Source organism: Doryrhamphus excisus, linkage group LG9, assembly GCF_037039965.1.
Source record: "Doryrhamphus excisus strain RoL-2023G ecotype Guam linkage group LG9, RoL_Dexc_Guam_v1.1, whole genome shotgun sequence".
NCBI classification, from domain to species: domain Eukaryota; kingdom Metazoa; phylum Chordata; class Actinopteri; order Syngnathiformes; family Syngnathidae; genus Doryrhamphus; species Doryrhamphus excisus.
This window is the reverse complement of record NC_136365.1, coordinates 21,526,806-21,540,680: the sequence shown is the minus strand read 5'-3', so window position 1 is coordinate 21,540,680 and position 13,875 is coordinate 21,526,806. Positions and strand designations below refer to the sequence as shown.

General features: G+C 47.7%; 3 protein-coding genes across 6 annotated transcripts; 2 read left to right on the top strand and 1 right to left on the bottom strand.

Moving 5' to 3' along the window:
• Positions 1-86: 86 nt before the first annotated feature.
• lg9h6orf120 (linkage group 9 C6orf120 homolog) lies at positions 87-2,208 on the top strand. 3 transcript variants are annotated; one of them, XM_058067369.2, is made up of 2 exons: positions 87-191; positions 1,120-2,208. In XM_058067369.2, exon 2 carries the CDS (start codon positions 1,131-1,133, stop codon positions 1,683-1,685), a length of 555 nt encoding a protein of 184 aa, XP_057923352.2. In that variant the 5' UTR covers positions 87-191; positions 1,120-1,130; the 3' UTR covers positions 1,686-2,208. The 3 variants fall into 3 exon arrangements, with proteins under 3 accessions (XP_057923352.2, XP_057923358.2, XP_078649786.1); XM_058067375.2 differs by having other exon boundaries at positions 110-191; positions 1,102-2,208; XM_078793660.1 differs by having other exon boundaries at positions 119-191; positions 1,082-2,208.
• Positions 2,209-2,785: 577 nt separating this feature from the next.
• Positions 2,786-3,443, bottom strand: mrpl21 (mitochondrial ribosomal protein L21). Its single transcript, XM_078793659.1, has one exon. It carries the CDS (start codon positions 3,370-3,372, stop codon positions 2,788-2,790), a length of 585 nt encoding a protein of 194 aa, XP_078649785.1. The 5' UTR covers positions 3,373-3,443; the 3' UTR covers positions 2,786-2,787.
• Positions 3,444-3,961: 518 nt separating this feature from the next.
• Positions 3,962-12,873, top strand: wipf2a (WAS/WASL interacting protein family, member 2a). 2 transcript variants are annotated; one of them, XM_058067329.2, is made up of 8 exons: positions 3,962-4,511; positions 8,633-8,773; positions 8,875-9,007; positions 9,083-9,178; positions 9,254-9,916; positions 10,594-10,848; positions 10,983-11,078; positions 11,380-12,873. In XM_058067329.2, the coding sequence occupies exons 2-8, from the start codon at positions 8,711-8,713 to the stop codon at positions 11,421-11,423; spliced, it is 1,350 nt and encodes a 449-aa protein (XP_057923312.2). In that variant the 5' UTR covers positions 3,962-4,511; positions 8,633-8,710; the 3' UTR covers positions 11,424-12,873. The 2 variants fall into 2 exon arrangements, with proteins under 2 accessions (XP_057923312.2, XP_057923303.2); XM_058067320.2 differs by having other exon boundaries at positions 3,963-4,511; positions 10,983-11,084.
• The last annotated feature ends 1,002 nt before the right edge of the window (positions 12,874-13,875 follow it).

The following is a 13,875-nucleotide window of genomic DNA, read 5'->3' as shown; positions in this document are numbered from 1 at the left end:
CAAGGTTTAACCCTTGGGCACTTCCCCCATTCAGGAATAGCACCTGTAAGCGTTATACAGTATAGTCGCAGTAACACCATGGAGCCGCTGGGGGCGCTGTGTCATATTTATCGCTTTCGTGTCTCTTTAAGGAGAGAAGAACTTCCAGCAGGTTGTTGAGCTGATAATGCTGATGAGGAAATGACAAACATGTAAGTGAGCTTCGTGTTTTTTTAATTAAAAAGTGCTGTTTTAGTGTATCCTTATTGATATTTATTTCACTCCACCCCATCGATTGTTTTGATGGGCTTTTTCTCGATGTTAGCTATGTCTCAACAAGCTAGCAAGCAGCTGCGTGCTAGCTTTAGCCAAGAAGCTAACCAAGTATATAACTACGACGTATGCCTACAAAAACTACACAAGAGTTGTAGTATATTGTTAAATAAAATACTAATGTCAATGTTAACATACGCATGAAGACGGACTTTAAAATGTTGGGCTCTTGTCGATAAGAAGATCGCGGAAGGTGCGTGTTTACCGCTACCGGTCCTTTAACAACAAATCATGTTTGTTTTTTGTCACTATTTATCACTAATCTCACTTTGTTTGTCATCTATAAGTATTAGCCGCAGTGCATAGTAGGTTACTTTTCCTTCTGTAGGTGTTATATGACTCAATAGTTCTCTTCATATCTCGGAAAATACTCTGAAATCTCATTTTACCATCCTAAAGTGCGTATGTTGACAGTGACTGTATTTCAAATGCAGTACTTTGCGTCAGTACACACACATTTGATGATACTAGATTGTCCTTGAACCTAAATAAAACTAAAATCATGCTGTTTGCTAACAGCAGAAAGGACACGTATCAGTATATACAAATAGACGGTGTAGACATTGAAAGGGTGAAGGAAAATACATTTATTGGGATCACAATAGATGAAAATATGAGTTGGAAACCGCATATTACAAATATACAACAACAATATCCAACCTTGAGTGACACAAGATGATACAAGAACGTTGAGTATGATGCAGTAGAGTAAAGTACCAGTCATGAAAGTAAACAAGTCGTGTACCTAATGGTGTGTCCGGTGGAACAGAACCGTATGTTCTCACCCAGGCGCTGATTGATTGACAGATGTCTTGGCCATGATGCTGAGCCGCCGCACCCTGTCCGTCGCCCTCCTGCTGCTTCAGTTCCGAGGCCTGGTGAGCTTCCTGGAGGAGGAGCAGCACAGCGTTCCCGGAGAATGGGTTCTGCTCCACGTGGTGCAGGGCCACATCGGGGCGGGGAACTACAGCTACCTGCGGCTCAACCACGACGGCACCATCGTCCTGCACATGCACAGCCTGAAGGGCGACGCCGACCTCTACGTGTCGGATAAGACGCTACGACCCAGTTTCGACAGCTATAAGCTGCAGTCGGCCACCTGCGGCCGGGACGTGGTGGTGGTCCCCATGGACTTTGCACGCCCCGTGGGCATCGGCATCTACGGACACCCGTCCCACAGGGAGAGCGAGTTCGAGATGAGGGTCTTCCACGATCAAACGGCACCGCAGGATCCTTTCGATATGAGCTCGGAGGATGCCCAGAAACAGAAGAAACCCGCTCAGACGGCCGACGAGAACGTTGAAGAAGAGGAGTCGATATTTTGGACCATTCTAATTGGATTATTGAAGATCATTCTAGAAATTTTATTTTGAAAGAAAGCCTTCATTGCTGCTGCTTGGTGTTCTTTCTTCACCTCCGAGAAATGGAAAGCTTTTGTGGGCTTATCATGTGAAGAAGACCGGAAGGATGAATGAAAAGGAGCTGCTCATCTTCAAGGCAAGCGTCGGTGGACACATGTTTGGGAGAAGACACCAAAACGTTGCGTTTCCAGGGATTAGCCTAGCCGGTGGCTAGCTGAGTCTTACTAATATTTAAATACGATAAACTGCGTTTAATTGAAGAAAAATCAAAAAAATGCAATTTTAGTCATCTCCTTCCGGTGTCTTCTGTCAGACGTGTGCGACGACCGAGGCGTGAAGAAGAACCCGAGCAGGTTGTTATTCCGTCGTGTGAGCTCTCAGGTTGTTTCTGCTCTACACGCTCGTGATGACAACTTCTCCGCTGTCCACTTTGCGGCTAGCACGCAGGAGGAATGTTCCCACAGTGCCTTCATGTCGGTTCTCCCGTTTCCTCCTGGATCGAAGGAATTTTATTACAGAAATAAAATACTTTTGAAGTGAGCCCTGCTTTCTCGTCAATTTTTGACCACTCAGTCCGAAAGTTAATTTGTGTAACGTTGAGGTGTGTTACAAGTACAAAATTTAGGGTGGTTTGGTAAATATCACGTGACTGTCAATTATCACGAGAATGCAGCGGCAAAGTCTGTCAGAGGAGTTACGTGATGCACCCGAATGCACCACAGCTAGCTTAGCACCGATAGCAGTTTGCTGTTTTTTTAAGACAACCAACACTCCTTTAATAGTAGCAGATATACAAAAACAAACACAAACAACGATAAAACCTCATTTTCGGGTAAATCTCCACTCACAGTGACAAAGAATTGATTGGTACACCAATATTTGTTGATATGATGCACACTCCTTCCTGCTACGGTTTACTCGCTCCGCGAGGTGTTTAGACGCACTCGTAATTGTGAGTGTTAAGCGCTAATTGCTTTTTTTTTAGAGTTCAGACGAGGTTAGTTGATTTACAAACGTTTTATTTATATTTACAGTGGTACAAGAGACAAATATCGTAACCATAAAGAGTCCCGTGTGGCACTTCTGGCCCCTTTAGGACCAACAGGTCTGCGGGTCATACAAGTCTCGGTGCCAGTTCGATACGGTTGATCCTCAGCACCGTCTGAGGCTGAACAATGAACCGCTTGCGCTGGAAACGATGCCTCTTCCAGAACACCATGTGCACTTTGGGCCAAGACTCGGTCTTCTCGACCACCGTGGCCTCGACCCTGACCAGCTCCTTCCCCAGCAAAGGCCTGCCGATCAGGGTGAAGTCCTCCGCCCCCACCAGCAAAACTTTCTCCATCCGGATCCGCTCGCCGCAGTCCGCATCGATGTGGTTCTCGATCAGGATCAAGTCTTCATCTGTGACTTTCCACTGATGCCCGGCAAAGTGGACCACAGCGAACAGGCGACCGAAGTCCCTGTTCTCTATCCGCTGGTTGACGGTGCTCACCAGGGCGGCGTGCTGTCTCCGCTGATCCTCCTCCGGTAACAACCTCGTCTCCGGCCACGGAGGCATGGACAGGGAGGTCCGCGGCACTATGTCCCCGCTAACTGAGCTCTGAGTCCGGACTGCAGCGAAAGGAGGGACGGGGTGTCTGGATGTCAACAGCCTGCATGTCCTCCACAGCGTCGTGTAGGCTCTGCTCAGCGCCATCTTTACCGGAAGTAGTCTACCGGATGTGCTCAATTAAAATATTCTTCCTTCGACCGACGAGTGTCGCTGTTTCTCGGAATGCTGAAAGTAAAAGTTCTTAAAATTCATCTAATTGAAGGTTTTGGTGCATTCAGACATGTCTTGGGTGTTATCTTGCAACGTCTAATGAATGTAATGTGCCCTAAATAGGTTACATCTGTCGCTAAAAAATAACTTTAATGTAGTTTGTAAAAATCAGTCTACCAAATGTCTCAGATATACGTTTCGAATTACCATGACAAAAGATGATGCCTTTACAGACTACTTCTCATTTTGAAAGAGAGAGAAGTTTATTAATTATTCTTAAAAATACAATTTGCTGCCTGCGTTTTATATTTGTGTATGTTTCTGAGATTAAATCTTTTCAGAACCACACCCCCACAATTAAACTGACTTAAATGATCGTTTATTTGTACAAACCTCACGTTAATTATAGCATAAATAATTTGTGTAAATCGAAATGTATTTGTTTCGGTATTGTTGTGACGCTTTGTTGCATACGTCACTCCCAGCACTTATGAACTTTTCCAATTTCCGTAGTTCCCAAACGCACCACTGAGCTGCCTCCCTCCATTTTGTGTCGTTCGTTTCCGGGCTTCCGAGAAGGCTGTGATAAAACAGCCAGCCGAGAGGATGGCGCTTGTCGCGCGTCCAGAGTGGGGTTAAAGTTTTTCCGTTTCGAAGCCAAAGTTGAAAAGTTGCTTTCGAACGTTTAGCGTAGTTTTTCAAAACGGCGCGGCGCCACCCCAAAGACGTTCTGCGGCCAAAACTTGTCGCTGCCCGAAGCGCCGACACTTGACAGCTGGAAGTAAACAGCTCCGTGCTAACTAGCTAGCTTCACTTAGCTCCAAGCTAACCTGCTAGCTGTACCTAGCTCTAGGCTAACCGCCTCTGGCAGAGGAGGGCTATCTCAGCGGGCGTCGTTAGCCGGCTAACCTGGGTGTTTTTCGGTTGCCTTCAGCTGCGTTGCCTGCGCTCCGCCAGAGGCCTGACGTCTTATGTAGCTCGTCGCTCAGCTTCAGCGAAGGATTGCCACAACGACACTTTCCATTCATGTTGTTTTGGGCAACGCTGTCTAGCCACCTCGTCATCGAATTCGGGTGAGTAAACTAAGCTAACCTTACTTTACACCTGTGTTCGATATTAGCCAGAAGTAGTTACAAGATGGCATGTCATCATTTTAACCTAACCGGAAGACCATGTTTTGTTTTTTCTTCATCATTTTGTATTCACCTCGTTGAAAGTGGCTGTGATTTAGCCTCCGTGATGACTGTTAATTGCTGTCAACCGTCACAGAGTTGTTCTTTAAGGCCAACCTGTTTGTGTCAGTGATGTACGTCAGGCCCCGAATATGGCTGCAGGTTGGGCCTTCGTGTTCAATGTATTTCCGCACGCCAAAACATGTGAAGTCAACACCGGAGCTGCTTTGTGGATGAGTACGGCAGGACCTCCATGCCGAAACGAGCCACTTTGGTATTGTTTTTGCTTTGTAATGGCAACCATTAGTCACTTGTTTGGGATGAAAGGTCAGGGCCTTGTAAAAACAATGACATTGATGCTACTTCCGTGATACTTCCCCTTATCTTTACTGATCAGGAGGAAACGACTGGAGACGTTTGTATGTTTCGTTGACATGAAAGTGAATAAACGTGTGTGTGTGTGTGTGTGTGTGTGTGTGTTAGCAACTATCTGTGAGCACCGACGCCATAACCGCCCATACGTTTCGGTGCGTTACATTTGATAGAGCAGGCTGTTCTCAGGGGCGGGGTTAATCGCTCCAGTAGGTGATCCAGCAAAGCTCCCCCCCTTTTGTCCAGAGGTGTCCACCAGTTGCAAGCCACACTTTGTTTTTTTCAACCAAAAAAGTATACGAACACCACCGCCTGATAACAGATGTTACCAATAGTTGTTAAAAACAAAAAGCGAATAAATGGTTGTCACTGTTACTCGCTAACGATGGATTTGCACGATCGATCGGTAGCGCTGCGCCCGAGATGGATCCATCGTTGGCGCACAAATTGATCGATTTCTGCGCTCACGATCAATGGTATATGACTGCGCCCGGGATGGATGTGTGTAGTTTGTTTAGATGCCAACAGATGGCAGCACTGAGCGTTGTTACTTACCAGAATCAACAGGAAGTCGATGCATGCAAATTTCAAATCTTTGATTAATTGTCAAGCAGTTCACTTTGTTGCCATTCTCGGCGGGGGGCGGGGGGGGTGTGAACCCTTAACCCTAACTCTAACCCTGTCATTATATGCAATTAGCAGATCGACAATTGTCATCATATCGTCAGCGCAGTGTCAAAGCATCAATCTCCACCGCAAGGCAGTTATATCCATCATCAGTGCAGAAATTGATCGATATGTGCGCTAACGATGGATCCATCTCGGGCGCAGCGCTATCGATCGCGCAGATCCATCGTTAGCGCGTAATAGTCACAATTCAAATATCAACTCGAGAATAAGAAGAGGTTTCTGCTATTGACAGAAATGTATGGCACGTGCGTATACAAAAGGAGTCATTGCGTCGTTATGATAAATTGGTGGAATTGAACCCTGGTCCCCTTGCTGTGAGGTCTGCGCGCTAACCACTCGACGACTGTGCAGCCGAGAATTGTAACAACAAATATCTAATGCACATGCTTGTATGTTACGTGGGGTGAGGAAGTGGTCGGAATATAGAGTTTTTGATGGCGAACGTCACCCATCCAGTGCCTCGTGTTTTATGTCTATTTTGATGTTTGTTTTTTTTTGTCTTGCGTCAGCTCGTGTTCTCACATCAGCAGAACATTTTGGCGTTGGCTCCAATTTGAAGCCGAGGCGTTCCTTAAAGTGGTATTGGTTTAATTTCATTTGAACATGCATCAGATTCCAATTGAATGCATCACATAATCAGTTCCCAGTTCCACATGTTCAAAAGGAGTAGGAAGAAGCAAAGCTTATTAAATCCTACCCCTCCATCTGGTACTTTTACAATCAGTGACTGTTACATTTGTTCACTTCCTGCTTTCCATAATACAGTTTAAGGTTGTTTTTTGTTTTTTTTAAATAATGTACTTGGGTGCGAGGTACATTATTTAAAAAAAAAAAAAAAAAGGTCCTCTTAATGGGCGAATTCGTCCTAACGTCCTGAGAAAAGCTGCCTCGTTTTCAGGAGATGTTAATTAATGCAGTCAGCCAATTCTCCTTTTAAACAAGATTTAATTGTTGTGAATATTGGTGAAGAAACATGAAATCTACCTGCAGGCGAGGAAACTGACCCCCCCCTGCCCACCCACCCACTCCTCCACCGTGTCTTTCTGCTTGAACAATCATGTCACTGGCTGACTCGCCAGCTCGCTTGGCAAGATTCCTGCACGCTGTTGCAGCAGGCCGCCGGAGGAAGGGCAGCGTGAGAGGAGCAAACCTGTTTGGGGAGCTCCTAGAAGGGTTGTTTTTTTTTGTTTTTTTTGTCATTGTGTGCCGAAGTGACTGACGCACGCCGTTTAAGCGCACGTGTTCAAACTCTGTAAACTTCACCGCACGTCGACAGGCTGCCAAGTGCACGCCAAACCGAGCCATGGCACCGTTGCTCCTCACGGTTAGAAGAAGAAACCGAAAACTAACAGAACTGAAAAGTGTCTTAGGATTTGGTGTCTCGAAAAGGTGAAAGCCTGTCTGTGGACATAAGCTGGAGCATGTTTGAGAAGAGCCGCAGGAGCCGTGGAACTATTTCAACACACCAGGAAAAAGACGATTCGTCTGTGTTACAACCTGTCTGAGCACATCCCTGCCCGCCACTTCCTGTTTCCCCTCCTCGGCAGGCATGAAAACATTTCATGCTAACCCAGCCACAAGCTGCCAAGATAGTGAATCCTGCTCATGTTAGCTACCCTCCTCTTTTGACACCCGATGGTTAGAGATCGTTTCTGATTGGTTTGTCACCTGTGCATACGACCTGTGGCTAACTGCTAACAAACTACTTCCTTTGAAGATGTTTACACTAAGGGTGTGTTTGGTTTGTTTGGTCACATATGAACGCCATCCACTGTACTAGAGCTGCAACAAAGATTATTAAAAAAAATATATATTAATCTGAAGCCTGTTTTGGTAACGGGTGTGCAGCCTCCGGGATGTGAACTGTTTTATGACCGTTAATATTTAGTGACATCTAGTGGAATCGAGCCTGTGAAGGAGTTCGGTACCCACAAATTGAATGTTAAAGAGCATACAGGACAAGCGTGCCATGGAGAATCTTCTTCTTCTTCTTTGGGCTTTTCCCTTCAGGGGTCGCCACAGCAACTCAACCGCCTCCATCCAAACCATCCATAAACCTCCTCTTTGGTCTTCCTCTACGGCAGCATCCTTCTACCAATATATCCACTATCTCTCCTCTGGGCATGTCCCAACCATCTCAGTCTGGCCTCTCTGACCTTTATCTCCAAGGCCTCTAACTTTTAATGTACCTCTGACGTACTCATTCCTGATCCTATCCATCCCGGTCACTCCCAATGAGAACTTCAGCATCCTCATCTCTGCTACCTCCAGTTCTGCTTCCTGTCTTTTCCTCAGTGGCACCATCTCTAGACCAAACAACATGGCTGGTCTCACCACAGTTTTGTATACCTTTTCATTTTTTTGTGTGTCTTTTGTGTGTGTGTGTGTTTTTTGTGAGGGAATTGTGTGTCTTATTTACAAAATGACAGCTCGATGGTTTAGCTAGCGTAACTAACCTGCACATGCTAATACTTGGACAACAGTTAAATTGACACTTTGCATGTGCAATTATATACGCTGCCTTTGTTTACAGTATTTTGGTAATCAGGTTATATGCATGTGAGATGGAGACATGGAGTTGAACCGAACACCTCAGGGTCCACAATGGAAGCCGATGAGTCCCTCTGTTCTCCGACCCGAATCTTAGAACGGTCAATAATTCCACACCCCGGTTTCAGAGTTTCATGCCACCAGGATGAGACTTTTTCTGGGGACAGGAGGGATCCATAAAATAACCTGCACATGAGTCATGGCCAATCACGCTAATTAGACAATGACATCATCTTGCACTGTCACACTTGGAATGCAGGCTTACCCGGTCATTGTTTGCTTATAAATCGTGTGGACGCTAACCAAACAGTGGTTTGGTGTAAAAGTGTAAAAAGAAGAGAAGCGTTGTGTCATGTGATGAGCTGATGCATGGCCGCCAATGGAATGAATGTTTTTCTGTTTCTTCCCAGGAGTGCGAGCGTATCGTCCCAGCAGAGAAACTGAGGTGTCATTGAATCCGCGCAGGAAAGTGCCAACAGAGGGACAGGATGCCCATTCCTCCCCCTCCCCCGCCTCCCCCGGGGCCCCCGCCCCCGCCTACCTTCGGTCAGGTCAGTGAGGCTGCGCGCTTGGCACTCGCTTGGCACTGCCCGGTGCAACCTTTGACCTGTGACCGCACCCCCCTACCCCCCCCCCCCCCCCCCCCCCGCAGGCGAACACCACTCCTCCCAAGCTGAGCTCGTCGGAGGCCAAAGGCAGAGGAGCGCTGCTGTCCGACATCTGCAAAGGCACCAGGCTGAAGAAAGTGGGCGTGGTCAACGACCGCAGCGCCCCCGTTTTGGAGCGTGAGTGGCGTCACATCCTTAATACTCATTGCTGCTCATCAAGGCTAACTAATGAACTGGAGGTCCAATCACCAGAATCTGGAGGAGGAGGAGGAGGTCATGGAGGCGGAGGCCCAATGGGAATGGGGGGTCTTTTCCAAGGAGGTGTGCCAAAGTTGCGTCCAGTTGGAGGTAAAGTAAAGTAACCATAGCAACCGGCATGGATTCATGCAGTACGTCTCACACCGCGTGTCTTGTCCCTCTCAGATGGTTCGTCTGGGGGTTCGGTGGGCAGATCCGCCTTGAGGCCCCCGGCGTCCCGGCCTTCTGCTCCTCGCCCCCCCACCGGCCGCTCTGTTTCGCCCTCCCCGCCGGAGCACCAGCGCTCCCACCGGCCCTCGCTGCCTGACATCACTCGCCCCCCCACCGCCAGCAGTAACTCCTCCTCGTCCTCCGGCGGCGGGATGAAGCACAGCACGTCGGCTCCGCCCCCTCCCCCGCCGTTCACCAGGGGTGCCCGCGGAAACGCCCCGCCCACTCCCAGCCAAAAGGCGTCGGGGCTATCGTCGTCGTCGGCGCAGAGCAGAGAGAAGCCCCTCCCTCCCACGCCAAACAGAGGCCCTGCCCCCACCAGCGCCAGTAAGCTCTCGTCATCCTCAAGCAGACCCCCCACCAGCGGCTCGTCGGCCCCACCTCCTCCGCCGCCATACAGGATGCACACCGGCCTGTCCAACGGCCCCTCCCACCCCGACGGGGGAGGAGCTCCCGAGCTTCCACAGAGGCACAACTCCCTGACTAAGAAAAACACATCGGGGAGTGGCGGCCAAGGACGCAACCACGCCCCTCCCCCTCCTCCCTCGTCATCTCCATCGCTGCAGCAAGTTAGCCGACCGCCGCCTCCCGCCAGAGAACCCCCGAGCCGCCGAGCAGGTAGGGGCACCTTCACCTGTATGACCACATGTTTTGCCTATAACATCGTCAGACAGCAACTTAACACTCAAAAGGTAGCTAGGAAACATGCAAGTACCAATAAGGGTTTATGATACTTTTTCCCATCATGCATTTCTTCCCAACAGTGCATTTCATTGGCCAAGGAGCTCATGACGTCAATCATTGCAGCCATGGCCCTTTGTTCGCTACCTTTCTGATTAAGTTGCTGTGTGATGAGTTTAGTGTTCTTTGTTGAATAAAAACCTCCTGCGATTTCCGATGGCTTGACAAGCTCGTTTTGTCATCGCTCATGGTTGGCTCCTGCCAAATGGAGAAACCCAACCCCCCACCCCCCCATTCCCCCACCCCCGCTGGTGACCTATCTTCACTTTCAAACGGGATTTACTTCGGCATTTATCACCGACAACATTCGTCATCCTGCATCGCCACCAGGCCTCCTGGTTCCTCTACATTCCTCAGGCCCCGTGGAATATTCCGGCATTCCACCCCCCCCCCTTTTCTCCCCCCCTCAAAGTGTAGCATTAGAGCGTGCTCTCATGTGGACACAACAAGCGAGGAGGACGTCTGCATCCGTGCATCGCCTCCTCATCAGTTGTGCTCAGCTCATTGTGTAACTGTGTGTGTGTGTGTGTGCCCCCCCCCCCCCCCCCCAAAAGCTCCCCAGGTGCCCCTCTCCAGCGCTCGCAACGGCAACCGGGACGCTCCGCCCCCGCCGCCCCCGTACCGTGGCCAGAGCACCGCGGTCTCCGAGTCTCTCAGCCGAGCGGGCAAACCTCCGCCTCCCCCTTTTACCTCCTCGTCCTCCTCCTCATCGTCATCCACCTCCTCCCGCACTCCCGCCGGACCCCCTCCGCCGCCCCCTCCCATCCGGAACGGCCATTCCTCCATCTCCTCCTCCAAGTCCATCTTGGGTGAGTCGTGCTGTGCTGCCAGCATCCTCCCAGTCATCTCCTCCACTGTATTATATATTATATAATATATATAATATATATATATATATATTATATACTATTCACGTCTTTTCTGGTTTTTTTTACTTGCTCAGATGATTTTGAATCCAAGTTTAACTTCCACCCGATGGATGACCTTCCGCCTCCAGAGGAGTACCGTCATTTCAACAAGGTCTACCCCAGCAAGAGCAGTAAGAGTAAGCACGGCGTCACGCTTGATGCCTTCAGCAGGGGGCATTACCGCCTCCCTTCAGCAGGGGGCATTACCGCCTCCCTTCAGCAGGGGGCATTACCGCCTCCCTTCAGCAGGGGGCATTACCGCCTCCCTTCAGCAGGGGGCATTACCGCCTCCCTTCAGCAGGGGGCATTACCGCCTCCCTTCAGCAGGGGGCATTACCGCCTCCCTTCAGCAGGGGGCGCAGCCTTACCCACAAACACAATGCAAAGAGTGTGTATCCTCGGTGTGTGACGTGGGTGTCTTTGTGTCCACAGCCTTGTTGAGAGGAGCGCCCCCAGCGCCGCCGGTGGGGAGGTGAACGGACCTCAGCTCGGGACTTGAACTCTCATCAGCCAAGCGGGCGAGTGGTCGTCTAGTCTGGTGGGGAGGGGGGGTCCAAACACACACACACACATATATACATACACACACACACACACACACAAGCCGAGCACCAGCCTCGTCAACACGACGCCACGCCGCTGTGACGAGCTTCTGTCTTTTGATGCGAGACATCAGAACCACTCATGGCCGCCACGTCTCCCTGCTGACAGCTTTTGTCTGGCGTCGCATTTCGGGACCAAAAACTCTCCGAGCTTCCGTATCTTTTTTGTTTCCTGCATGTCGGTCTCGTCTTGATTGATTGATTGGCTTGGTTGGGTGTCCCGCACGGGTGATCATGCATGAACGTGCGTCTGCAGCCGACTTTTTTTTTTTTTTTTTTCTCATTTCTACCGAGTCACCGTTTCTCCAGCAGCGGCGCTTGGAGCGACCATGTGCCAAAAGTGGGCGGAGTTAAGTGAACCATGCTGTCAGTGTAACTAACGATGATTCCTGCCAACACGTGACGATGCGTCGTCTGCTTGTTGGTCTCATTGCATTCCGAGGTGGGGAAGGGGGGGGGTGTATTTCCTGCTTTGACACCCCTCCACCCCCACTTTTTTTTTTTTTTTTTTAATTTTGTTTTGGGGGGCATTATTCTCATTTCCGTCTTTTGGTAGATGTTGCACACAGAGGCTAGCAGGGACGCATGAAGCCCGTTTATGCACTTCCGGGACACGTGACCTAACAAGTGTCCTCACCGACCGGGCGTGGACACGGCAGAAGCCTCTCACTTTGAATGCATTCACTGGGCCGCCATCATAAGGGATTGTTTTTTTGTTTTTTTTTTGCAGAAAATGATCAGCTGGTTTTACTATGCAAGAATTTGTACACATCATAGTTGCTAACCAAAAAAAGAAAGAAAACACTAAAGTGCCAGAGGGTTGGAGCTGATGGAGCTTCTTTACGTCACTTTCACTTATCATGAAGCATCAAGCGTGACTCTAAAAAAACACTAACGTCATCCTAGTCGCACCGAGACTCAGCTGTGAAGCTAGAATATTATAAAAAAAAAAAAAAAAAATTAAAAACACTTTACTGGTCTTTGCCTTACACACTTGTCCCATCGGTACCAGTGCTTTGACTTCTTTTATTATTTTTTTAAAGTGAATAAATAAATAAGATCCGAGTCTATTTGCAAATGTATATTTACATAGAATATGATAATCCTAGTTATTAATGCTCTATTTTTTGTCTTTTAAAAAGAGTGTAATATAGGAAAGAGAGAGAAGGTGAAGATTTGAAAATGAGCTTGTGTGGATGTTGGAGCGCCGTCACTCAAACCAGCCGAGGGGAGCATTTTTACAATGTCTCATTTCCTGTTAATCACATCTTTTTATCACTTGAAAACATTTTCAATAAATATATTCCTGTTGGGGAAAAGGGTGCATTCTCGTGGAACACTTTTATTACGCTTGCATCTGACCATAACTTCACTTTCACAAAAGAAACTTGTTATTAATGCAATAACTCTTTAAAACTTTCTATTCCATCTCATTCTTGCTAATTAAAATTGCCTGTAAATTAGCATAGAACAATATTTTGCTATTTCTAGTAACATACAGTCATCAGTTACTGTATTGGTTCTTTAAAAAATGGCCACTGTTTCGAAATTTGACACGTATTCTTGGTCCAAATACTGTAATACAATACAAATATGTACTGACAGTTACTGAAGAGTGTCACTGACGGGACTGAGTTGTGGCTGACAGCAGCTCCTGTGTGACTATTCACTGCACCATTGCGGCTGTATTGTACCACACTGGCCACTAGGTGTCAGCAACGTAATTGTTGATGAGACAACAGCAACCAGGTGCCCTGCTAATGCTAAAATCATTCACTTGTGTCCACAGCTTGTCGCAAACTGCTGCTCTTATTTTGAAGCTGCAATGCAAACATCCGGTACGTGATGACGTTGACGCAGCAGCATTTTATTGGTTTGATAATTAAGAGGATGTAATGTAATTGCTGATGAAAGTGTCACTGATCAAAGGTTTAACAAATAATAATGGCCACTGAATATGAGGAATTATGTATAACTTAGAGCATGACTTCTTGTTTGTGACAAATGGCGGAAGTCCATGACCAAATTTGGGGTCGTAATAACACAAAACAAAACAAAAAAAAGTTTTCCCTCGGGTCCGTTAAGCAGCTCTATAATTTTGAATTGTGTGATCCTCAGTAAGTAAAAGTTAAATTTAAATGTTAAACGTCAATATATAGCAGTATACTGTGCACCAACAAAAACTGTTGTCAATAAAGATAACTTCAAATATTGCCGTAATAACGTAACGCGCCATTAAAAGTGAAGTTGAAAATCTAATCTTTAACCAAACGCGCTAATCAACTATACAAAAGTTGCCGGGAAATGTTGTCTTTCTACACTGACG